Source organism: Mustela putorius, unplaced genomic scaffold, assembly GCF_011764305.1.
Source record: "Mustela putorius furo isolate JIRA1106 unplaced genomic scaffold, ASM1176430v1.1 tig00003972_pilon_pilon_pilon, whole genome shotgun sequence".
NCBI classification, from domain to species: domain Eukaryota; kingdom Metazoa; phylum Chordata; class Mammalia; order Carnivora; family Mustelidae; genus Mustela; species Mustela putorius.
This window is the reverse complement of record NW_025422115.1, coordinates 8,121,306-8,148,537: the sequence shown is the minus strand read 5'-3', so window position 1 is coordinate 8,148,537 and position 27,232 is coordinate 8,121,306. Positions and strand designations below refer to the sequence as shown.

Below are 27,232 nucleotides of genomic sequence, written 5' to 3'. Positions count from 1 at the left end.
TGGGAAAACTGAACAGCAACATGCAGAAAAATGAAATCAGACCACTTCCTTACACCACACACAAAAATAAACTCAAAATGGACTAAAGATCTAAATGTGAGACGTGAAACCATAAAACATCCTAGAAGAGAACACAGGCAGTAATGTCTCTGACATCAGCCATAGCAATATTTTTCTAGATATGTCACCTTCTGAGGCAAGGGAAACAAAAGCAAAAATGAACTATTTGGACTACATCAAAATAAAAATCTTCTGCATAGCAAAGGAAACAGTCAACAAAGTTAAAATAAAACTGACTGAATGGGAGAAGACATTTGCAAATGACATATCTGATAAAGGGTTAGTATCCAAAATATATAAAGAACTTATAAAACTCAATGCCCAATAAACAAATAATCCAAATAAAAAATGGAAGGAAGACATGAATAGACATTTTTCCAAAGAAGACATCCAGTTGGCCAAGAGACATGTGAAAAGATGCTCATCGTCACTCGGAAATGCAAATCAAAACTACAATGAGATATTACCTCACACCTGTCAGAATGACTAAAATAAAAAACACAAGAAACAACAGGTGTTGGCCAGGATGTGGAGAAAAGAGAAGCCTCTTACACTGTTGGTGGGAATACAAACTGGTACGGCCACTCTGGAAAACAGTATGGAGTTTTCTGGAAAAGTTAAAAACAGAACGACCCCCTGATCAAAATCACACTACTGGGTATTTACCCAAAGAATACAAAAACATTAATTCAAAGGGATACATGTGCCCTTATATTTATAGCAGCATTTCTTACAATAGCCAAGATAAAGCAGCCAAGTGTCCCTCAGATGATGAATGGATATAGAAAATGTGGTTTTATATACAACAGAATACTGCTAAGTCATCAAAAAGAATGAAATACACAGCAGAAGGATAAATAAATGAAGATATATATTTAAAATAACAATTCTCACCAAATTAACCTAAAATGCAACGCAGTTGTGAGCAATGTTTTTTGGTGCAGGTGGTGAGTGGGGAGGGAAGGGGAAAGGGAGGAGGCAAAGGACCCAGAAGAGCCAAGACAACTTTGAAGAACAAAGCTGGGAGCTTATCCTACCAAACACAAGACTAATAAAGAACTAGCATTTAATACGATGCGGTACAGACAAAGCATCAAGCCATACGCCAATGACAAAGAAAAGAAACCTCAGGAATAGAAGTCTTCAAATACAGAAACTTGATACACGACCATACAAACAAATGGCCCCAGACCGGTTCTGTTCTAACCGATGTTTCTATGTAAAAAATAAAATAAAATTGGATCTATATCACATACCAAGTGCATAATTAAACCCCATGTGGATTCATGAACTAAATGTGAAAAGCCAAAGACTTCAAACTTACAGGAAAAAAAAAATAATACAGGGTATTTATATGACCCCCAGAGAGGAAAACAGTGCTTAAATGCAACACGAAAAAGGACACATCATTCTGGGAAAGAATTTGAACTGCATTAAAACTGCAAACTTCTCTCTGACAAATGCTACCCAAAACATAACAAAACGACCAGTCACAGACTGCACGCAAGAGGTTTATGGCTAAAGGGGTCATTTAGAACAAAGAACAAATTGCCCAACAGGCGAACACACAAAACAGGCAGTTTGCTGGTGAGAAACCCAAAGAGGCAATCATCATATGAAAAGTCTGAACCTCAAGGATTTTTGGCACCCAGGTGAATGGAGCAAGGGCACCCCTCCCGTCGGCAGTAAGAGCGGGCAGGTGCAATTTCTTTGTAGAGAAATAGGAGATGTCCTCTAAAAGTGCAGACACACCCCCCCCTTACACCCTTGGAGTCTGCATGCAAGTCACTGAGAGCACAGCTATCCCTTCAGCACCAAACTGAAAACACACTAACGTCCATGAACATGAGACAGATAAGCGAGGTGCGGAAGTTTAAAAGACAGAAGTAGGGCTACCCATACCCACGATCCACATGGATAAACATCACGATGGTGGGTGAAGACAGAAGATGGCTTATGGTACTGCTTCTGTCAAATTTTAAGGAAAACCTTAGCCCCGTATGAGAACATACATGGGACCAGCAAAATTCACTAATCTCAGGATAATGGCTGGCCCTGGGCACCTTCTCGTTTCAGACAGACAGAGGGGGAGACCATGGCTGGGAGTTCAGCTGAGTTTATAATAATATATAATAACATATTTCTTATTAAAAATATTGGAAGCAAATATTATAAATCTAGGAAGATTGGGCCAGTCTGGGTGGTATTTGCTACATTATTCTCAGGCTTTTTGGTACCTTGAACTGGACTAACTTTGCAGGGTGGAGGGGCCACTCCCACATGACCATCAGATGAAGAGTACAAGGGCCTATCTAGGACATTGTTGTTTGGACAGAAATGACCCTGTGCCAGTCACTGCTCTGTCTCCACCTCCTCCCAGGGGGACCATAGCGGTGGTGGAGGAAGCCCCAGATCTGGCATTAAAGACAAAACCTGCATCCACCACCGGGTAAGAGAATGCAGCTCAGTCGCTGCACGTGCTGGAGCCATTTTCTCGTCTCTGACATGTCCACAATCAAGTCAGCCTCTCAGACCTCACTGTGCCTGGAAGAAGGGTGGAGAAAACAACATGGCGGACCTAAAGAGGCTCTTTGCCAAAGAGCACAACAAGGACCAAATGTAAAGGAATACAATCATGCAATATTCCTCTGGTGGGCGGTTTCCTTCTCCATATGTTCTGCTCCTGAGCCAAAGGCTCTCTGTCCTGGGACCCCTCTCATCTTGCCCATCTCCACTATGGCTCCAAACGATTTCGCTCAGCCCTGCCATGATCACACTATTCCAAGTTTCTGCACCCAGTTGCCTATTCATCTCTGGATCAAATCAAATGCCCTAAACCGAGCTTCGAGTTCCTGCATCATCCCGTCTTTTGTTTCTTGGCCTTTAATCCCCTTCTTTTGTCCTAAAGACATTTAACAGCTGTACTGAGGAGCAACTGATGTACGAAACAGCACACATATTTTAAACATACAATTTGCTGAGTTCTGATACACATACACACCCGTGGAGCCAGAACGATGATCAAGACAGTGAATTTATCGGGGCACCTGGGTGGCTCAGTGGGTTAAGCTGCTGCCTTCGGCTCAGGTCATGATCTCAGGGTCGTGGGATCGAGTCCCGCGTCGGGCTCTCTGCTCAGCAGGGAGCCTGCTTCCCTCTCTCTCTCTCTGCCTGCCTCTCTGCCTACTTGTGATCTATCTCTGTAAAATAAATAAATAAAATCTTAAAAAAAAAAAAAAAAAGACAGTGAATTTATCTCCTGACCTCAAAAGCTGCCTCTGGCCCCTTTGTGGTAAGTACTTCCGTGCTTTCATGTTCCCTTCTGTCATTCCTTTGCATTCGTTCTAATGGTCTCATCATTGGGTTAAACTGAAACATTTCCCATACTGCATATTTCCCTGTCCATACTCACCTCCTCCCAGCATCCCTGTATTAATTGAGAGTCCTGAAAATAACTGAAGGCTTTAGAAATAACCTCTCATCAGCAGTGGTCCCCATGCAGTCTCCTCCAGTTCCCTTGTGTAAATCCTGAGTGTTTCCACCACTCTGTTTGTCTCCAGACAAGGCAACAGCACTCCTCCCGGAGTCCCTGATTTTATTTGGACACCAGAGCAGGACGCTCTCAAGAGTGAAAATGCTGTCTATTATTACTTACACTGCGATCGTCCCAGACAAACCAGTGTGTTGCTAGTCCTAGTCAGAACACTTCCCCCCCAGATCTAGAAGTCCAGGCTGTGCGACCTTTGCAGACATCCTGCAGCCTGAGGGAGGAACGAAATGGGCCAATATGTCTTTGCGATGCCTTAGCTGAATGTGCCAAAGACCCTGGGTCCCAGTGTGGGGGTGGGGTGCAGAGGCATCCAGGTCCTAGAGTCTCCCTGAGAAGCTGCCTGTAATCCTGCTTACATCACAGCCACCAAAAAACCCCAAAGGCAGCATATCCCTTAGTGATGGTTCTAGACTGTCTAGGATGCTCAGGGCAGCAAGCTAGGTGGCACTGGGGTGGGGCTGTGGAGTGGATCCTGACGCTGTATTTACAAAAGCACATTGCATCAGACCTTTAAAATGTCTGCTGTCCATTTCAAAGAATGGGAGTGCAGCCCATGGAAATGATGGGAGTTGAAAACACCCCTTGGCATCACAACTGATTCCAAATCTGCCCCACCACACCCTCAGCTATCGGTCCTTGCTTTTCAAAATTAGGACACATTCCTAAGGTGGAGGATGGCTTCCAGTGACTTCTCAGAAGACCACATGCAGATGAGCTACAAGCTCAGTTGTAAGCAGCACCCCTCTAACCATCTTTTCTCGGACTCACACCAAAAAAAATTCTGAAACCTTCTAGACAGGTTGGGTTGATACCCTTCCTTCACGTCCCATGTGATGCAGGCTTTTCCCTACTATGATGGTTAATTTTATGTGCCAACTCGACTGGGCTCAGAGATGCCCTGAAGGCTGACAAAACAATATTTCTGGGGAGAGCATCTCCAGAAGAGATTAGAACTTTAATCCATGGCCTGAGAAAAAGATGATCATCTTCCCCAGTGTGGGCAGGCATCACCCAATTCACTGAGAGCCTGAGTAGAACACAAAGGCAGAGGAAGGATGAATTCACTTTCTCTACTTCCACTGGGATATCAGCGCCTCCTGCCCCTGCCTGCCTCTTGAGCTTTCAAAATCAGACCACAGCTCACAGCATCGCCAAGCCAACCCCCACCGAGTCTCAGGCCTTTGGACTTGGACTGAATTGTACCGTGGGCTTTCCAGGCTCTCTGGCTGGCAGATGACAGGCTGTGGGATAATATACCTCCACACCTCTGTATTTATGTCTATACTTATGTCCGTCTCTACCCTAGTGGTTCCATGTCTCTGGAGAACTAGTCCAATCATGATTATAGGTCTTCAGTCATTTCTGTCAGGAATAAGTGGGGTATGTGTGTGGCAGCTGTGGGGTGCGTGTTTGGGATCATTCAGCAAAAGAAACCAAAATATTTGTTCTCTCTCTGCACTCCCCCAGTTTCTTAGATGTCACCAATTCTGTCCTTAGAGCTAACCCACCCCAAGATCTGCGTGTACCTAAAATTTTATCCGTTACGCCACTCAACAAATCCATTATGCCCTCCCTTAGGACAGAGTGGAGGATTGAAAATTCTTTTATAATTTAATATTTTTATTTCCTCTCACAGTGGAAATAAGACAGTGCACTGAAATTGCTGTTATACTTGTGATTTTTCCCCACCAGACCTGGTGGGAAAAGTCTGTCTTTTATTTTTGTACATCCAGGGCCCAACTCAGGCATGAAGGAAAAAAAAAAAAAAAGGTGCTCAAAAAACTTCCTGAATGAATGAATTAAAAACTCACCGATTTCAGAAACATTTAAGAGTATTGATCATGTCGTGCCCTTCCCTGGAAGTCACAGCAAGCCAAAGATACCATTCTTCCCTCACTGAGCTTACTGTCCGGGGGCGGGTGGGGTATTTATTAATTCCTAATTAATAAATACATCACAAAAAGGCACAGTCACAATATGTGATAACTGTCACATGAAGATAAAGTACAAGGCATTATAAGAATTTAATGCACGGGTGACCTGGTCTAGTCTGAGAGGAAAGGGGAACACTGCAGGGTGGGGAGGAGTAAGTTCACTGAAATGGGGAGAAGGAATGTTCTGGGCACAGAGAACATCATGAACCAAGATTATGGTAGAGAGACCTTTCTGGGGTATCCTGGAGGCTACCAGAGGCCAGTGTGACTGCGGGAAGGGGAGAAGCAAGAATGTCACAAGCTGAGGCCAAAAAAGTGATAAGGACTCTATAAGACAGGCTCAAGATTTAGGTCTCCACCCTAAAAGCAAGTGGTGACCCAATCGGTTGTGCAATTTTAACATCAGTATGGGATGGTGTGATGCAGGGGATAGAAAATGCACTGGGACCAGGGTGGAGGAGAATGTGATAGTTAATTTTGTGTGCCAACTTGGCTGACATGGTACTTGCATATGGGGCCAAACATTCTGGATGTTTCTATGAGGATACTCTTGCATGAGACCAACATTTAAGTCAGTGAACTCAGAGCATAGCAGATTGCCTTCCAAAATGTTGATGGGTCTCATCTAATCAGGTGAAAGCCAACTAAACCAAAAGACTGAGCTGCCCAGAGCAAGAAGAACTTCTTTCAGTTGATGGCCTTCAGTCTTGAACTATAACAGTGGCCCTTCCCAGGGTCTCCAGCCTTCTAGTTCCCCCTGCAGATTTGGACTTGTCAGCCTTTACAGTCATGTGAGCCAATTCCTTAAGATCTCTCTCCCTCTCTGTTTATGTGGTATGTATATATAAGTAGTATATATGTGTGCGTGCGCACACGCATGTGTGTGTCCATTGCTACACACATCTTGTGAGGTCTGTTTCTTGGGCGCAACCTGACAAATACTGGGGAGATTTCAGAGTTGAGGAATGAGATGGCTAGAGGAGTGCTGAGCAGTACAGCCGCCAGGTGAGGCTGGTGACCCCGAGCATAAGGCCTCCTGGCAAGGTCTGCTGGTCTTGTTGGTCAGGGTGCGAGTGTGAGCTGGCTGTGCTAGCCGGAGAGGTGCTAGGAAAAGACAGACAGGGTAGGAGCTCTGGGGCCCTGGTCCCTGCGTCTGTGACGCAGTGGATACAGCTCAAGGACAGGGAGAAGGATGGTAGCACACAGTACAGTCTAGCTGAAACTGAACAGCAGGCCCGGTGGGGGTGAGAGATGGACAAACTGAAGGCAACAAGGCCTGGGCCAGAGAAACTGGGGAGCCCTATCAAGCCATCCTGCGGGTAGCAGGGCTCAGGGAAAAGCCCGGATCATGTGGTGACCTTAGAGGGGGCCACTGGGCTGTGTGGAGAAGGTGGGTTTGGAGAAGGGGTGTTCAGAGCCAGAGATGCCAGAGCTTTCCATGAGACATCTCCCTGGAATGCCATGTTTCTGGGGAGACCAGAAAGAGAAGGCGACTGAGGGACAAAGGCTAGGGACTGGCACCACAGAACGTGCCCTGACCCCCAGCAGCGAGCAAAACCTTCCTGGGCCTGCCTTTTCCATGCTTGGCCTGTCACTGGACTGACCGCCCAGGGGGGTGTGGGTGCTGCTCTGCAGATGCCAGTCCTGAGAGACCCCGAGAGGGAACCAGTCCAGTGAGGCCATGTCCATAGGATGGGACTGCTATGAACAGATCACTGAAAATACTTGCACCTCAATATCTGAGTACCTTGGACCCTGTTCCAACTCAGCAGCAGGGGAGGAGTTACTACCCCCTTGTGTAGAACCTCTGATCTGGAGGATTATTTCAGAGGCTCTTTAGTTGAACTGAGGCTACATGGGTTTGTGCAGACATGCCACCAAACCCAGGATCACAAGAGACCTCTAGAATCAGAGGGTAGCAAGGCAGGGTTTCAAGGGTATTGGAAACCAGGGGCAGACATGCCACTCAAGGCACGGTGGGCATCCCCTTCTCCACAATGAGTCCTGACAGACATAAGATGTGTTCAGTGGCCAAGAGAACTCACTATTTCTATTTATTCCTTTACATGGGTCCCATGGTTGCTAGTATAAGTGGGAAAGCACAGAGGATCCCACCTGGCCCTTAAGAATCCAGGGGTGAGAAGAAAGCTGTACAGAGATAGAGACATCTGTCTTACTCGGGGTAGCTGCCCACTTCTGAAAATGTCAAGGTCATGTCTAGCAGGTGTGTGTGTGTGTGTACGATGCTGCACACTGCCAGTCCAGGCTGGGAGTTTTGTCACAAAATGTTGACTATTCACTTATGCTCAGAATCATTTTTATTTCTTTAGCATGGTGAAGAACGGGTGGAAGAACAAAGGTTAAATGATGAGTTCATCTCTTAAGTCCCTTGGTTTTAGGAAATGATCTTGCTTTTTTTTTTTTTTTTTTTTTAAGAGACAAAGATAAAACATCTGTAAGATAAGACAAGAAACCACATAAACTCGATAACTGATTTCTTGGGAAACTTTTATCTCCTTGTCCATTGATAATGTTTCTTTGGGTAATTTGGTTTCCTATGGCTCAATAAATTAAATCCAGATAGATGAAGCAAGAAATAGATTTTTAACTCTGTTCTGAATTAGAATTGCATCATTATAATAAAACCATCAGGACATTCTGGGATCTAGCAAAGAATTAAAGCTGGGATGGATATCATATCAGCATATGATGAAGCATATTCCTTCCCCAGTTAATCATTCTGAGTTTTGTAACCTTTTAAAAATTCTGTTAATACGGATTGGAAAATATGTCACAATCTTGTGCTGGGTTTGACTTGGCACAGGCGACCGTTCAACTACCCAAACATCTTTTATCATTTATTTGATCATTTTATCTTACTTACAAAAGCCTAGACATTATTTTATCAGGAGAAGGGATCTGTAGACTTGCTCCTTTGGGAAAAATTGCCCACCATTGTCTATTGCTTTGTTAGAGCAGAGACTGAAATCATTGAGTTCTAGGCCCTGTTTATGGATCATTCATAATGGGATGCCCATAGCCAGGTCCCATCGTCAGGGAGCAGAAATGGGAATCTTGGAGAATCAGACCCTCTGAGGAGCCCTAGACTTGCTCAGGGACCAGCAAGGAACCGTCTGACCTCACTCTACCCACACAATAAGCTGCGGGACAACAGGGCGCTCCATCCCTCTGGTTCTGCCATCCTGGGATCCCACATGGCCCGATGGAGTTCGAGATCCCCGCTATCCCCTCTGCCCTGCCCTCACCCCTTGAGGGGACAGTAGCAAACTTTAGCAGGGCGCGAGGCATTATGTTGAAGTGGCAATCAATATCCTTAAGAGAGAAGCTTGTGTGTCGCCAGGGGTTCTCTGGCTGAAGAATAGGAGAATCCAGGAGTGGGGGTGGTTGGGAAGGACAGGAAAGAGACCAAGGGAGAGGGGGCTTCTCAGGCCCCCAGGCCATGGAAAATAATCTTAGGGCTGCATCATCTTTTGGATTCCAAATACATTATTCATTAGCCAGGAAATGGTTTCTGCTTGTTTCCTCTGATGACAGACTGTGTGTGTACAGCCTTCCGGGATTAGGTGGGGAGTGGGGTGGGGGGAGGAGGGTGGCCCATTGGTAAATGAGTAGTTAGACCAATCTCATTAAGTCACTATCAGTTAACTCAAACACAACTGAAATGAAAAAAGCGTTGATTCCTAAACAAATTGCATGAGATTTTCCCAGCACAAACTAAGTTCATTAGATACAAAGTATGGATAATCCATAATTTAATATGGAAATTTAGGCATGGAGTATTACTAATCAGATAACTAGAGCCTCAGATCAGACTATTAAGAGACCCAGTGAACCTGCTCTAATTGCTGACCAAAAAAGAACAGGCAAGGGAAATGAATGAAAACAATATTCCCCTTTGCACCTCCTTTGGCTAAGGGTTGAGAACATCTATAAGCTATAGGAAGGGGCTCCCATGGAAATATGCTCCATTTTATAAGAACGCCTCCCGTGTGTGTTCTGAGAGCTTTTTTTTTTTTTTTTTTAAAGATTTTATTTATTTGAGATACAGAGAGGGTGTGAGAGAGAGAGCAGGAGCAGGGGGAGCGGCAGGCAGAGGGAGAGGGAGAAGCAGGCTTCCCGATAAGCAGGGAGCCCAATGCAGGACTCGATTCCAGGATCCTGGGATCATGACCTGAGGTGAAGGCAGATGCTTAACTGACTGAGCCACCCAGCTGACCCTGTTCTGAGAGTTTTAACGCCAAGTAACACCAGGTCCCTGCCGCAGAGGTTTTGACTGCGGAGATGTCACCAGGCACAGCGTGGCTCGAATGACTTCAAGAGTAATGAGTACATTAAAAATGACTGCACCACTAATTATAAGAAAATTAGAGAATGTGGCACTTAGACCTATATGAATCTCAGAGGAAGCAGTGCCTATATTTATGAGAAGGAAGTATACATTCTTAATTACACTGAAGCCTATTTAGATAGAGCACAGCATTTGATACAGGTTAGGAACCAGCTTTTGTGGTTTGAAGTATCCATATGTATCAGAAAAGATCTAAGAAAGATACAGACTACACTGAAAACGCCACTGTCATTAACCGGCTAGAGTCATCTGTGGTGACAACTGGGAGCAAATAGAGAAGGTTCTTGTAATCCAAGGGCTAAAAGCAGAGACACAAGGGCTCACGGAATAAGCGATAGAGAAGCAGTGACTTGCAAAGCGACCTACCAAAGCTCAAGATCATGTCGAAAGCAGAGAAAAGAGATACCACTCACTGCAGAAAACGAGGTAGGCAGAGAGCCTTAAGAGAAACTTTGGAGCAAAATAAGATGGAAAAGGAAGAGTTTAAACAATGAGAGGAAAGAAAAGTAGTTACAAAAGATGGGTAAAGGTGGTCCAAGAAAATTAATGCATCACTGGACTCCACCTCTGAAACTAATAATACATTCCATGTTCGTTAATTGAGTTTAAATTTTAAAAAATGGTCCAAGAAGTGCAGTTATCCTAAAAATAAGAGAACGGGGAAAAAATTCAGATTTCTAGTTCAAGGAAACTTTGCTGAAATAAAGCAAGATGCAAACTCACTGTGCTGGAGAAAGCTGGAGAAAGGTCGATTAACATCAAGACATATCACAGTGGAGCAAATAGACTTGATAATTTTAAAAATATTATTGGCACCTGGACCAAAAGAACCCATTGCCTTGCATCAGACAGGTTAAGGTGGGCTAGGTTAAGGTGGTAACAAGTATCCCCAGATCTCAGTGGGTTAAAACAATAGAACTTTATTTCTCACTCATGCTACACTGTCCAATGTTGGTGAGTTATGGGGCTCTACCCGTCACAGTCACCTAGATTGATGGTGCAGTCTCCATCTACAACTTGCCAGTTACCGTGCCAGAAGGAACGAGAGCTCTGCACAATGTCTCACTACAGGAACAACTTGGGCTTGGAAGTGATAAATGTAAGTTTTGCTCACACGGCCCTACACAACCACAAGGAGACTCTGGAAAGTACAACCTTACCACATAAAGGGAAGTTGGAGAGCTAGAAATATTTTTAAACAGCACTAATGACCACCACATATCAAAAAGGGAGAAAACATTAGGCTGACTTTGGGTCTTTCTGTACAGCAATATAATATTAAGACAGAAAGCTAAAAAGAGCCCTGCCCCTACCATTTCAACAACCAAAACACTGAACGTTGTAAATTCACAACTTAATTTGAACCCATCAGGCAGCTGAGGTCCCAAGGCAACCAACCCACCGAAATTCAAAGGACAGCATTTGATACAGGTTAGGAACCAGCTTTTGTGGTTTGAAGTATCCATATGTATCAGAAAAGATCTAAGAAAGATACAGAAATACAACATGTATTTCCATGTTGAGAAGCATGAGCACCTGTTCACCTGGGCAGATGTTTTGGTGGAAAAAAGGTGAACAGTGTGCGGGGTCACGTAAGTAATTCAGCAGAGAGAGGAAGGAGGCTATATGGAGAGTCAGATGGCTAGGCACAGTCACAGAAATGAAGGATGTCTTTGACTGGAGCCTCAGCAGGCTCAGCAGAACTGAGAGAGAGCTGATCAAGTGTCATTTATGTTGGGAATGCAAGGCTGGTCCACCATTCAAAAGCCAACCATTGTTTTTCACCACATTAGCAAACTAAAGAAGAAAAGGCAGATGAACATCTAAGTCAATGCAGAAAAAACAAATTCAACATCCACCCATGATTTAAAAACAAAATAAAACAAAAATTCTCAGAAAACAAGGAAAAGGAGGGAACTTCTGTAACCTGATAATGAGCATCTATGGAAAACTGAGAGCTAACATTGTATTTAGTCCCGAAAATCAGAAACAAGGTAAGGATGTATGCTCTCAGCACATCTATCCAACATTATACTGGATGCTCTAGTCAGTGCAGTAAGGCAGAAAGAAAGAGAAAAAGAGGGAGGAAGGGAAGAAGGGTAGAAGGGAGAGAAGGAAGAGGGAGAGAAAAAACAATTAAGAGGCTCCCAGACTAGAAAGGAAGGTATGTAACCATCTCTCTTTGCAATTCTCATGACTGCCTACATAGAAAACCCAAAAGAATCTACAAAAGAGCTACAGAAGTGTTGAGTTTAATAAGAGCACAGGATACATAGTCAGTAACAAAAACCAAATTTCTATATACTAGCAATTAACAAGAGACAAGTAAAACTTTGAAGCACCATTAAAATAGCACCGAAATTAAAAATAGAGCTTAGAAATTAAAAATAGAGTAGTGCAATTGCACTACTGGGTATTTACCCCAAAGATACAGATGTAGTGAAAAGAAGGGCCATCTGGACCCCAATGTTTAGAGCAGCAATGGCCACGGTTGCCAAACTGTGGAAAGAACCAAGATGCCCTTCATCGGACGAATGGATAAGGAAGATGTGGTCCATATACACTACGGAGTATTATGCCTCCATCAGAAAGGATGAATAACCAACTTTTGTAGCAACATGGACGGGACTAGAAGAGATGATGCTGAGTGAAATAAGTCAAGCAGAGAGAGTCCATTATCATATGGTTTCACTTATTTGTGGAGCATAACAAATAGAATGGAGGACATGGGGAGATATAGAGGAGAAGGGAAAGTGGAAGGGGAGATGAACCATGAGAGATTATGGACTGTGAAAAACAATCTGAGAGTTTTGAAGGGGTAGAGGGTGGGAGGTTGGGTGAGCCAGGTGTTGGGTATTGGGGAGGGCACGTATTGCATGGGGCACTGGGTGTGGTGCATAAACAATGAATTCTGTTACACTGAAAAGAAATTAAAAAAAAAATAGCACTGGCACACATGAAATAGTATAAGCATAAATATTATAAAATATGTTAAGGCCTATATACTGAACACGGCACGACATCGATGGAATGTAAAAAGGCCCAAGTAAATGGAGGTCTATACCATGAATATGCCAATTCTCCCCAAATTGAGATATAGAGTTAGTGCAATCCCAGTCAAAATCCTAGCAGGATTTCTGGAGAAACTGATCACCGGATTCCAAAATCCTTGTGGAATGCAGAGAACTAGGCTAGCCAAAGCAATCTGGGAAAAGAACAAAGTTGAGGGCTGGCAGCAAACAGACTCTCATTTCAAATGTTCTCTCATCCTCCTGACCCCACATGAAATTCAGCTCCCCACCCCCTACACTGAAGGCCATTGTTCTCCCCACAGACCCTCAGCAGAGGGCCAGGCTGCTCACGTCTTGCCACTTCCAGACCATTGGACCCCTACCTCAATCATGAATCCTCCCTCATCCGACCCTCATGCCACCAGCTCTGACTGTCCTGACCCCTATTCAAGTTTTTAAAACAAACTTATTCAGAAGTTTGGTGTAGTCTTCTGCCTTCAACTCTTACCACCATATTGGGCACTCTGAACACTTAAGGGGATGAGCCATTCAAGGAGACTCCCCAGCATTGACTTGAACTCTTTAAGTATCCTTCACCTCCTTCCATTTTAGCTAGCCCCTCCCAAGTGGCTTCCTCATCAGGACACTAGAGCAGTGGGTCAGGAGGGACCACAAACTCACTAGCTCAACATAGGCCTTTTTAGAGGGAGCACTGTTGTTCCAACACTCCCTTCCCAGCCATAGCCACCTCCTCTGGGGACAGTCAAAGAAATAGGTTCTGGGAGGCTCCCACAGAGTGCAGACATCAAAAAGGACCCCAAGGCCTTGGGAGAGCAGGTCAAATACCACCAATCCATCAACTGAGTGAGATATAACTTAGATGTTTGACTGCCTCCGTGCAGTCATTAAGCTTCCAGAACTACAAGATTCCTTGTGGACTTGTAGGCTCCCCCAGGGGGAGTGATTGCACTGTGATTTAATTATGATTACCTATTGGCTTGTTAAGTGTTTTTAAATATGGAAAGAAAAGGGGCCCAGATTGAGACAGTGACTTGGGAGCTGTCACAATGAGATCTCAGAGTTAGTGCTGGCTGCCCCTGCCCCCATCCCAGGAAGACTATACATTGCGACGGCTGACCCTGCACATGCCCCGTGACACCGGAAGAGAGAAATCATGGTATGCACTATGAGGCAGCAAGACACACCTTGCAGGTAGGATAGGCCCATGAATGCTACAATCTGTGTTACCCAGAGCCTGCTGGATCTATCACTCTGGAAGGCTGCTGGACCGCTGAACTTGGCCCATTCCTCCCTGCAAAACGAGGCAGGTTCTAGGGTGCCGGGCCCAGTCCAACCTTGTACTTTAGGTGTATTTTTTATCTCTGTACATCATTTCTCATTTGCCACCTGGTTTCACAGTGTCCTGGACCACCAGCAAGGAGCTCACCTAGATGAAGCTGTCATGCTGGTCAGCCTTCGAAAGCACTCTCAGGGAGGACTAATCCCAGGAACCCAATTCCAGAGGGCAATGTTTTTCCCCTTCTTCGCAGACGCCAGGGTGGATCTCTAGTCTCCAGATCCCCACATACTGTGTTCCTGATGCACATTCTCTAGAGCTCCCTACACAGTACAAATACAATTTCACCACCCACGAAGGATCCCTTTCACCTGGCTCGCATCCTCTTGGAAAGGTTTTCGCACACCTTTGTCCAGGAAAAAGAGAGAAACCAGGTTCATTGTTCATATGCATTTTTAAGCAGCCAATTTGGGTTTTGGGAGGAAAAAAACACTTGTTGGAAGAAAAAGCAAGGAACAATATAAACAACTTTCTATGTCACTTTAAAAGAAATCAGATGCTGTACACGAGAATAGACTACCGTGGGGAATTGGAAAATGTCTTTCTCCAAATATCTTTAAAAAGGCAAAATAAATACCCATCTGTTCCCTGATGGCAGAACAGCAAAAATGTTAGAAAAGCAGTAGAATGCATCACAGCCACATTTGTAAAGACCTCTTTCAACCATGCATATCCTCCTTCACATATGTCAGAGGTGGGAAAGTGGGATGGTAAAAATGGAAAAGGAGGTCCAGGAAGCAACACCTTTATAGTGAGAATCTATAATCCTATAAAACGTTCTCCGGAAAGACAGTCCCTCTTGCATTGAGCCTAACCTGAAGTGAATTAAGGACCGGGACCATATACATGAATAAAGTCTCCCGAAAATGTCTGTAAATGCATGGGATGGAATGCATGAATCAGGAGTGCCCTTGGCCGTCACCTTCAGTGTGAGCCTCACAGCGTTGCAGTCCTCCTGCAGCGGGTTCAGCTTCAGCGTCTCCCCAAGGTTGCTGCAGCCCGACGACTGGTGCTGCCTTTCGCAGCAGACACACACCTCGACACTGTCAAACTTAATCTAGACAGAGGAACACAGACAGATCTCACAATTAAAACAGCATTCTGCCCTGGGCGGGGGTACACTTGAGCTACACAATTCAGATCGTGTGAAAACGCACCCCACTTCCATTTTCCTTAAGTAATAAAGCCAAAATGAATTTTTTATGGACAAAAAAATGGAACAACAACAACAAAAAAAAAAACCACCAAACCCCCCCCACACCCCAGGAGGAATAACTTCACGTTCCAATTTAAAAAGTGATAAATTAAAAGGAATACATGTGGAGTGATCGAAGTTATGAAGTTACAATTTTGGGCAAGCTGCAGAAGGAGATTAAAGTAAAGGAACGGAAAACTGCTCATGCTGAGGTATGCATGGAGACGTGTTCTCATGGCTCTGTGCCTTGGTTTACCAGTGCTGCTCCCTTCCTGACTCAATTCTTGGTCTACCAAACTCCTACTCATCCGTTAAGACCCAACTCCAGCGTAATCCTTGAGACCTTGTCTGGTTTTCTCTCTCTGGAGCTGCCTGCCTCTCCCCTGGGCAGCACACTCCCACCCCGGGTCTGCTGGAGACTTTTTTTTTTTTTAAATTTTTATGTTTTTTAAAGATTTTATTTATTTGTCACAGAGAGAGAGAGTCAGAGAGAGAGCACAAGCAGACAGAGCAGCCGGCAGAGGGACAGGAAGCCTGATGAGGGACTTGAACCAAAAACGCTGGGATCGTGACCTGAGCCGAAGGCAGATGCTTCACTGACTGAGCCACCCAGGCGTCCCTGCTGGACACTTGTGTTGTCCAGCTGCAGTTTCTGTGTCCTGCGTGCCCCCTGAGGACAGTCACCACACGTCACCATCATAGCGTTCATAATGCAATGAGGTGTGGCATTTTAATAAATGTTGAATAAATAAAAATGTCTTGGAAAATTGAAAACCATGGGAAGAAAAAAAAAAAGGCAATTTGAGGGTTTTAAAAAGCCTGGAGCTCAGCAGGAGACCCTCAGAGCACACGGGCCGTCCTCCCCTGGCAGCCTGACGTGGGATGGCTCAGCCCAGGCTGCAGAGATGAGCAATACTGCATTCTTCCATTCACTGGGTCCCCCACCCCTCACTTCCTCCTTCCCACTCCTAGTCGAGCCCTCCTCTGCACCTAATTGTTATCGCAATCACACCCAACTGCTCACAAACACAGACGTCCAGAAAGAAAAAGGAACAGCCATAGGTCAAGGGTATTGTCCACAGCCAAATTTTCATCTATTTTCAACCTCCGGATAGTTTGTCCCTTACTTGATGCTTCAATTTTTGCTCTTTTTTTTTTTTAAGATTTTATTTATTTATTTGTCAGAGAGATAGCAAGCTAGAGAGCGAGCACAGGCAGACAGAGTGGAAGGCAGAGTCAGAGGAAGAAGCAGGCTCCCTGCGGAGCAAGGAGCCCGATGCAGGACTCGATCCCAGGACGCTGGGATCATGACCTGAGCTGAAGGCAGCTGCCCAACCAACTGAGCCACCCAGGCGTCCCCAATTTTTGCTCTTTTAATTTGATCTTCTAACGTAATGAGTGACGGGCTGGTAGAAGAGCATGGAGGTCTGGAGGTCAGCAGCAGAAGAGCCGTACCTGCATAAACTACCACCCTGGGCCTCCGGCAACCCAACCGACGGCAGGGGGCCTATAAAAGTCACCTTTGCCTCTCGTGCTTTTAGTGATATCTCCAGACCCCAGAGCTGGAGTCCACGCTGAGCACGGAGTGCAGCCCGCGAGCCCTAACAACACACTCGTAACAACAAACACCTCTCAGAGAAGGTACAGCCGGCACCTACTCTGGGTGTCTGCAGGGCCAGGCTGCTGGGTACAAGCCCTCCCACGACTCCCCTCCTTTGCGCAAGGCAGCCTGTCCTGCCGAGGCGCAGAACACACAGAACTCTGGGCGCCAAGTGGGGACAGCTGGGTCTGGACCCCTGAATCCTGCACACCCAGATGTGTGCTCCGGACAAGGCCCCTTCCCGCCAGCTGGTCAGGGCTGTGAGGTGGCTGCAGGGACACTGTCCCATAACACACCCCTCGGACTGCAGGTTCTTCTCCAACTAGAGATGCCACGAAATGAAGAAGGGGCACCTGGGTGGCTCAGTCTGGTAAGCATCTGCCTTCCTCTCAGGTCATGATCCCGGAGTCCTGGGATTGAGCCCTGCAATGGGCTCCCTGCTCAATGGGGAAGCTGTTTCTCCCTCTGACCGTTCCCCCTCTTGTGTGCTCTCTTTCTCTCAAAATAAATAATAAATCAAATAAAAAAAAAGGGAATGAATAAGTATTTTTGGAAAGTACAACAGTCATTCCTCTTGCCTGGGAAAGTGTTTTGTGTTGGTCTCAGCCTATTGAGAGTGATGCTACTGGCTAGGAGAGGCTGGGGGCATTCACCTGTGCCCCTGTTACCTGTGATGAGTCCCCAGAGACATGACCCTGAATGGAGCTAATGATGTGGCTAGACCAGCCCTTATGGTTCTTAAAACAACTATAATATGATCCTCAGCAATACTCATCAGGGAATTTTGATAGAATAAAGCCTATCAGTCAAAGTTCCCGGAGGGTACCCCGTATACCCAGGGCCGCTTAGGGATGCCACAATGGGGTGGGGGATCGGGGGAGAGGCCACCTGTGGCTTTGCCTTTGCTGTGATTCAGGGTGGGGTAGATGCCCAGGATTTCATAGGTTCACTCTTAAAACATAAGAGCAAGTATTAGGGTACCGGAAGGGAAAAGCAGGGTCACTCAAGAGGTCAAGTTCTTTGGGTCACCCACGGCTTTCTAAGAGGGAATCTTCAGGGCTGGGGTGGCCATGTTCCTTTTCTCATCATGTAGCTTGTAACTGCGGGCAGTGTGTTTATTCAGGGTGGATGGCTTTGAAAAGAATGCCTTGATAATCAAAAGCTTAATATCAGGCACATACACTATAGAGACTCTTTCCCCGGAGCCCATTCCCCTTTCCCTGGTGTCCCCCGCATTTTCCGGGGCTCAACTGCTTAGGGAGGCCTCCCCACACCTTCCTTAATGCCTTCTGCCTTCCTCTGTTCTCTACCTCTCTCGGGGCCACTCCTGGTCCCCCTCACTCTTCTGCTTTCTCCTTTGACCACGGCATTTACCACCTCCACACATGCCCTAGGACTGGTTCATTCTGTTCATTTTCTGTTCCATGCATCAAGAATAAAAGGGGGCGTCTAGATGGCTCAGTCATTTAGGTGTCGGCCTTCAGCTCAGGTCATGATTCCGGGGTCCTGGGATCAAGTCTGGCATTGGGCTCCTTGCTCAGCAGGAAGCCTGCTTCTCCCTCTCCCACTCACCCTGCTGGTGTTCCCTCTATCTTGCTGTCTCTCTCTGTGTGTCAAATAAAAAAATAAAATCTAAAAAAAAAAACAAACCCAAAACGAGTGTGTAAAGCTAAGATTTGGATCTGTGTTATTCGCAGATGCATGGGAGAACCTACAACAGCTCTGACTGGGAATGGTTTTCTCTGTCGATCTCTCCACAACCTGCCTGCTACCACTGCTGGAACAATATGAAAAGATCCTAGTTCCCATATTTCCCCTGAAAGGGGCAACACATTACACTGTCCACTAGCCTCATTGGCCTAATTAGCTTATCGTGTCATCCTCTTAACTGTGGGCATAAAATAGCCTAATGCTAGCAGAGGAAGGAGAAGACAATTTTGGTGGAGCCGGCAAGGCTAGCTAAGTCTTCAATGAAGCAAAAAGGCCTAAAACAAGATTCTCATGGTGCCCATGGCTATGTTTGCATAAACTTGAAATGGTGTCCCATGTTAGATATCTATCTAAGTATTCCTGCTCTGAATTCAAAGCCACAGCCCAACACTTTCTACAGAGTGCACATTTTTTCAACTGAAAATTAAGATTCTATAATAAGGGAAAATCTATTTAAAATATAGGAAGTACCTAGTAGTACCTCAGGGAATGCTCAAGACCAACCATCACCCACATGAGTAAATGCACAGCCCAGCGATTTACTGAGACCAATACTGTCATGGTGTGGCTGGGACTTGATTTAATTTTAATGTAATTTAATTTGAATGTAAAAAAAAAATCCTACACAACCTTTAGAAAAAAATACTGGAGAAGATCTTTAGGATCTAAGGCTAGGCAAAGAGTTCTTGGAGTGATACCAAAAGTATAAGAGCAAAAATGGAATTTTATGCTATAAATGACCAGTTACGAGGATGAAAGACATACTATAGGCTATGAGAAAATATTTCCAAACTACATATTTCAACAAAACCATAGACCATATATGATTTCTGTCTTTTATTCTAAAATTCTGTTTTGTTTTATTGCTTGCTGAGTGTCCTTTCTTCCCATCTCTAATTCACCCTCGATCTCGCCAGAAGAACTGAAAATATCCTGAGTATGATCTTACACATCCAAGGTTCTGTCGGCTTTATTTTCTTCTTAGAGACCACTGCACTGAGTCCCCATCTTCTGCTTTAATCTGGACTAGTTAATCCATAGGCAGTCCATACACGCTGGTCATGTACATGTTGGGAAATCCTTCTGCCTCCGTCTCTCGGGGCCCCTGGGTGGCTCAGTTCTTAAGTGTCTGCCTTTGGCTTGGGTCATCATCCCAGGATCTTGGGATCGAGTCCCACATCAGTCTCCTTGCTCAGCGGGGAGTCTGTTCTCCCTCTGTCTATTGCTCCCCTTGCTTGTGCTCTCTTTCTCCCTGACAAATATTTAAATAAAATCTTAAAAAAAAAAAAGTCTCTCTCTTTCCTGTGTTAGATACCCTCTTCTCCTGTTTCTTGGCTTACAGTCTCACTGTGGGGAAGTAAGCTCCTACAGGACTTTTCTGGCTAAAATTTAAGACTGCAAATCCCAAGTAAGCCAGGATGGGAAGCACTGGGGACCCTCATACAAGTCTAGTAGGTGCATAAATTGACACAACCCCTTTGGAGAACGGTGAGACATTATCTACACTGTAGTATGAAACTTAGGATGAGCTTGATATTTCTATCCATAGATATCTAACTGCTCCAGTACCATTTGCTGAAAAAGGCCATCATTTCTCCATTGTTTTTGACCTTTGTCAAAAATTGGTTGAGTATATTTCTGGGTTCTCTAATTTTGTTCCTTTTGTCTATTTCTCTCTCTCTCTCTCTGCTTTGATTAATATGGCTATAAGTCTTTAAATCAAATAAGCTGATTCCTGCCCTTCATTTTTCTTTTTAAAAATAGTTTCTTTTTCTGGGCAGCTGGGTGGCTCAGCTGGTTAAGGCTGGACTCTTGATTTTGGCTCAGGTCGTGATCTCAAGGTCATGAGATAGAGCTCCACCTCAGGCTCTGTGCTGGGCATGGATCCTGCTTACGACTCTCTCTTTCTGGGGAACCCTCCTACACTGTTGGTGGGAATGCAAGCTGGTGCAACCACTCTGGAAAACAGCATGGAGGTTCCACAAAAAGTTGAAAATAGAGCTACCCTATGACCCAGCAATTGCACTACTGCATATATACCCTAAAGATACAAACGTAGTGATCTGAAGGGGCACATGCACCCAAATGTTTATAGCAGCAATGTCCACAATAGCCAAACTATGGAAAGAACCTAGATGTCCATCAACAGATGGATGGATAAAGAAGATGTGGTATATACATACAATGGAATACTATGCAGCCATCAAAAGAAATGAAATCTTGGGGCGCCTGGGTGTCTCAGTGGGTTAAGCCTCTACCTTCAGCTCAGGTTATAATCTCAGGATCCTGGGATTGAGCCCTGAATTGGGCTCTCCGCTCAGCAGGGGGCCTACTTCCCCCTCCCCTCAGCCTGCCTCTCTGCCTACTTGTGATTTCTCTCTCTGTCAAATAAATAAATAAAATCTTTACAAAAAAAAAGAAAGAAAAGAAATGAAATCTTGCCATTTGCAATGATGTGGATGGAACTAGAGGGTATTATGCTTAGGGAAATAATCAATTGGAGAAAGACAACTATCATATGATCTCCCTGATATGAGGAAGTGGAGATGCAACGTGGGGGGTTTGAGGGTAGGAAAAGAATAAATGAAAGAAGATGGGATCAGGAGGGAGACAAACCATAAGAGACTCTTAATGTCACAAAACAAACTGAAGGAGGCCAGGGGTGGGGGGTAGGGAGAAGGTAGTGGGGTTATGGACATTGGGGAGGGCATGTGCTATGTGCTACGGTGAGTGCTGTGAAGTGTGTAAACCTGGTGATTCATAGACCTGTACTTAATTAATTTTTAATTAAAAAATTTTTAAAAAGACTTTCTCTTTCTCTCACTTGCCCCTCCCCCACCACCTATGTTCTCTCTTTTCTCTCTCTCTCTTAAAAAAAAAATGTTTCTTTCCCTTTCCATATACATTTTAGCATAAAACTATCTACAACATCTACAAAAAACTTCTTGCGGTTTTGACAGGAATTGCATTAAGCCTGCATATCTATTTAGGGAGAATTGATATCTTTACTTTGTTGTATCTTCCATTTCACGAATGCAGTATGTCTCTCCATTTATTTAGAATTCACTGATTTATTTCATCATCATTATGCAGTTTTCAGTTTATAAGTCTTATATATATTTTGCTAGATTTACACCTGTGCATTTTTTATGTTTATATTTTTTCTTTTTTAAAAAAAGATTTTATGTATTTATTTGACAGACAGAGATCACAAGTAGGCAGAGAGGCAGGCAAAGAAAGAGAGGGGGAAGCAGGCTCCCCGCTGAGCAGAGAGCCTGATGCGGGGCGCTATCCCAGGACCCTGAGATCATGATCTGAGCCGAAGGTGGAGGCTTAACCCACTGAGCCACCCAGGTGCTCCCAGCTATGCATTTTTTTAAAGACAGTTTTACTGATTTGAGAAAGAGAGAGGAGGAGTAGAGGGAGATGGAGAGAGAGAGAATCCCAAGCTGACTTCACATTCAGTGTGGAGCCTGAGCAGGGGTTCGATCTCACAACCCTAACATCAGGACCTTAGCTGAAATCAAGAGTCAGAGGCTTAACTGACTGAGCCACACAGGTACCCCACTTTTATTATATTTTTGATGTCTGTAGAGTCTGAAATGACATCCCCATTTGATTTCAAACATTAATAATCTGTGTCTTCTATTTCTTTTTCTTATCGTAGATTTCTCAAACAGTTGAGAAAATCAATGAAAAAAGGAGCTGATACTTTGATAAGACCAATAAAATTGACAAATCTACGATTTGTCACTCAAATCTACGATTTCACTGAGTTGTCTTTTTTATTTCCTACTTGCTTTGGGTTGATTTTGTCTTCCTTTTCTAGTTTCTTAAGGTAGGAAATGAGGTTACTGATTTGAGACTTTAGTTTCTTATGTAAGCATCTAGTACAACAAATTTCCTCTCAGTATTACTTTAGCAGCATCCCCCATATTTTGATATGCCATCCTTTCTAAATATATTTGAATTCCCTCTGGGACTTTTTCTTTGATTCATGGATTCTTTAGAAATGTGTTGTTTAATTTCCACATATTTAGAAATATCCCTCCTAATAGTCATGAAAACTTACAATATGGCCAGAACTTCCATGATAAAGACGAGTAAGATAGAAAAAAAGATAACATTTGGCAACCACACAAATATCCTACAGCAGGAAAAGGAAAAGGGAATGAGGAAGTAAAGACTCACAGCCTATAAACAGGATATTTTAATAATATTAGAATAAAGATATTCTAATTCTAATAATATTAGAATAAAGATATTCTAATTCTAGGAACATATCCCCAAAATGCATGCAATGGTAACAAAAACCTCACTATTACAATGGTTTTAGAAAACAGAAAATCTTTTCTTCCTGTTTTTTTTTTTTTTTCTCCCCATAGGTAAAGCATCATTTTTCTATGGCTGCTTCAAGATTTTTTCTTTGTCTTTATTTTTCTTAAGTTTGACGATGATGTGTCTTGGTGCAGATTTCTTTGGGAGTAGTCTGTTTGGATTTGCTCTACTTCCTGAATTTTTAGGCTAACATCTTTTTATCAAATTTAGGGAGTTGTCAGCCATTATTTCTTCAAGCGTTTTTCAGCCTTGCTTTTTTAATCCTCTCTTTCTGTAACTCTTAATGACATGAATGTTAGTCCATAAGCCGCTGAGGCTCTGCTCATTTTTTTTTCCAGTCAATTTCTTCTCTGGTGTTCAATTTGGGTAATTCCTATTGTTCCATCCTCCTGTTCACTGATTCTTTTCTCTTTCCCCTTAAGCCCAGCCACTGAGCTTTTTTATTTCATTCATTTTGGTTCTAAAACTCCCCTGTGGTTCTTCTATATTTCTTCTACTTCTTTGCTGAGGTTTTTATTTATTTTTTTAATTTCAGGAAATGTTCATAATTCCTGATAGAGGCATTTTTATCATAGACTACACATGAACATATGAAAGTCAAAATAATAAAACTGTGAGAAGGTAAGATAGGAGAATACCTTCATGTCCTTGGAGTAGGAAAACACTTCTTAAACATGACTAAAATGTGCTAATCATAAACAGATGACTGATGTATCTGACTATTTAAAATGAAGAATTTCTTTTCATCAAACAATACCCACATTAGAGTAAAAGCAGGAGATTTTTGCATCACAGGTAAGTACAGAGGATTTATATCAAACAAAACAAAACAAAACAAAACAAACAGAAGACCCTCTCTAAACATTAAGAAAAAGACAAACAACCCAGTGTGAAGCATGTGATAAGAAACCCCACCACAACCTTAATCTGAGAATCATAAATCAAAATTACAATGAGATGTCTGTTACACCCTCACTAGAATGGCTAAAATGGAAAAATAATTATATTAGACAATACCAAGTTATAATTAGGATGTGAAACAATAGGAACTCTTACACACTGCTGATGGGGGTATGAAATGGTACAACAACTTTAGAAAACAGCTTCTTGTTATATATTTACATTAAAGATTACTACCCAATCCCATGTAACATCCAAAAGATATTCTAATTCTAGGAACATATCCCCAAAATGCATGCAATGGTAACAAAAATCATGGGCTAGAAAGTTCAGAGCAACATTATGCAAAATAGCCTCCCACAGAAAAAATGTTTGAGGTCCATCCACAGTGGATGGACGAATGAACAATATTATACTCCCAGTATGCACTATTCCATAGCAGTGGACATGAGTGAACTATGGCTATATACCACATGAATAAATTACATAACATAAAGGTGAATGCAAGAAGCCAGACACAAAAGATATATGAAATGTATTTTTGTTTAGATGAAGTCCCAAGAAATTAGCAAAATTATACTGTGGTGTTCAGAGGTGCATGCACAGTTGGTACAACTCTATAGAAAATAAAAGATGGGAATATCCTAAAAATTGAGATGGTGATCATTCTCAGTGGGAATGTAAAGGCAGCAAAATGGGAGTACCTAGGGAGAGCCCTGGGTTACTGGGGAAGCTCTTTTTCTAGATTTTACTGAAGGTCATGTGGATAGTTGTCTGATGATAAATGGCTGAGCCTTGTATTTTTGTTTTGTGCACTTTCTGAAATATGTTTTACATTTTCAATGAGAAAGGTTGAAAACAAATGGCTTACCTGAAAACAAATAAAATGCAAAACTTAAATTAGGAAAAGAACAAAAACCAAATTAACAGAAAATAGGGAAAAATAATTTGACACACACAAAAAATGAAACAAATGAAATAGGAATAGGAAAAGGAATAAAAATAAAGATGACTCGTGACCAAAAACAAAACATAACAAAAACCCCAAAAAACAACCCCTCCCCCCAAAACAAACAAAAAAACCCCAGACAAATGCCTGGTAGGATTAAAAACAAACAAATGCCTAAGCAACTACACTGGAGACTAGAAAGGAGCTTTAACTATACACATGTTAAAGATTTCAAGAATATGAGGCGCTTTCTATCTATAAATCCAAAAATCTAGAAAACATGGATAATTTCCTAGCAAAATATAAACCACTGCACTAAGTCCAAGAGATGCAGTAAACTCAAAGTCCAATCACTATAAGAGATAATGAAAATTCCAAAATGGTACTTCAGGCTCCGTTCATTACAATGTTTTATGAAAAGATAACCCCTACATTTTAGCTAATGCAATAAGATAAGAAAATATTATACACTGTGTAAATATTGGAAAAGACAGCATTGTCTTTCTTTCCAAATGATATGACTGAATATCTTAAAAACCTAAGAGAATATACTTAAAAACAACTGGAATTAAGAATATTTGCTATATTAAGTATAATAAATATATTAGTAACAACAAAAACAACAAAATAAAAATAAAAATGGCGGGGCACCTGGCTGGCTTGATCAGAGGAGCACGCCACTCTTGATCTTGGGGTATAGAGATTACTAAAAAAATAATTAAATAAATCTTAAAAAAATAAAAATGGCAAACATATTGAACTCAAAGTTAATAATAATACGGAATACCTAGAAATGCATTAAACATGAAATAAATTAAACATGAAAATTAAATGAACAATGTGAAGCTATGCATCACAAATAAAAACAAAGCCACCCATTGTTATTCAACAGCAAAAACTCAGGTATAGTAGATCTGGATCATTCTATCTGGCTACCCACTGCCATTAAGTCTTCCTCCTTGGTTTGGGGAATCCTCACCTTATGAGTCTTCCACCTTCTCCAGAAATGCTTTCTAGGCCTGCCTTGTTGAGATGAAGACCTTGAGGGAGGGCTCCACCTATGAGACACCCCACACCAGACTTTAGGTGGGAGCTTAGGACACAGAGGTATGTACTGAACTCCATTTTGAAATGGGGGGCAGCAGACACACAGTTTCCAGAGGAGGCAGGAACTGAGGCTCTAGAGACAATATCCAAAGCCAAGGGTCAGCAGGGTGAGTAACAGGATACTTGTGGGGTCACACCCCAGTGATGATGGGGTTTTCCTCAAACCATTCCTCAGTATAATTTGGAGCATCATTCCTTTCCTAGCTTCCAAACTTGGTTTCCGGCCATCCTGGAGACTGTGAGCTTAAAACCCAGACTGACACCACAGCCTGAGTCAGCAGAGGCGCATAGTCTGCTCCTGAAGGGAAACATAATATCCAAAAAATTGCCAATTCCTTCCCAAGAAATGCTCAAAATGTGCTGGCATTCCAATCAGAATCCCAAGGGAGTGACTGGAATTGGACAAAATCATTTTAAAGATTTGTGGAATAACAAATGTGTAAGAATTATCCAGAAATTTTGAAAAAAAAAAAAGTGATAATGGGAAGAGCGAATGCCATAATAGATATTTGTGTTACAATTAACACACTGAAGTCACGCCTTAAAATAGGCAGAGTTCAACCAGATAGAACAGTTTCAGAAATCAGAATGATAATTTATAAGAACTCAGTATGTGGAAAACATGGCCTCTCAATTCAGTAGGAAAAAGATAGTTTGCTTAATAATAGGTACCGGCATCATAAGCTATTTATCTCTGATTTTCTCAAAACAAATAAAAACAAAATACATTTGACTAAGCTTCTAAATTAAAACAGTAAAAACCCAGAAAAAATGTAAAAGAATCATTGCATAAAGATGGAGTGTAGAGTCCTTTGAAAAGCAAACCAAGAATCTCAGAACGTTATAAAATTCTCAAGACAAAAGACAGACCAGGACAAAGTCTCTGGCCAGCGAGGTCCAGAGTAGAGCCATCACTACACACACATTTTCTATCAAGGCTGGTAACCCACCAGGTTATGGGTCTGGAGATCCCAGATATGTTTTCAGGAGATAGGTAAAGAGTTAATATCCCTAATAACTTTAGGGCGCATAAATACAAATGCATAGGGGACTAAAAATGGGAAGAAAATGTGAGGAATAACTTTGTGCCAGGAAATTTGAAAATCTAGAAAAAACAGACCATTTTCTATGAAAATGTCAGTTAATAAAATT

General features: G+C 43.0%; 1 protein-coding gene across 4 annotated transcripts in view; it reads right to left on the bottom strand.

Moving 5' to 3' along the window:
* Positions 1-27,232, bottom strand: part of FAM189A1 (family with sequence similarity 189 member A1) — a 486,040-nt gene that overhangs the window by 56,981 nt on the left and 401,827 nt on the right. For 3 of the 4 annotated variants that reach the window (XM_004759869.3, XM_045070539.1, XM_045070538.1), the window contains exon 4: positions 15,204-15,338. The exons of the other annotated variant lie outside the window; for it this stretch is intronic. In XM_004759869.3, coding sequence (XP_004759926.3) covers positions 15,204-15,338 — 135 coding nt within the window. The remainder of the gene's footprint in view (positions 1-15,203; positions 15,339-27,232) is intronic. 4 annotated transcript variants of the gene reach the window in all.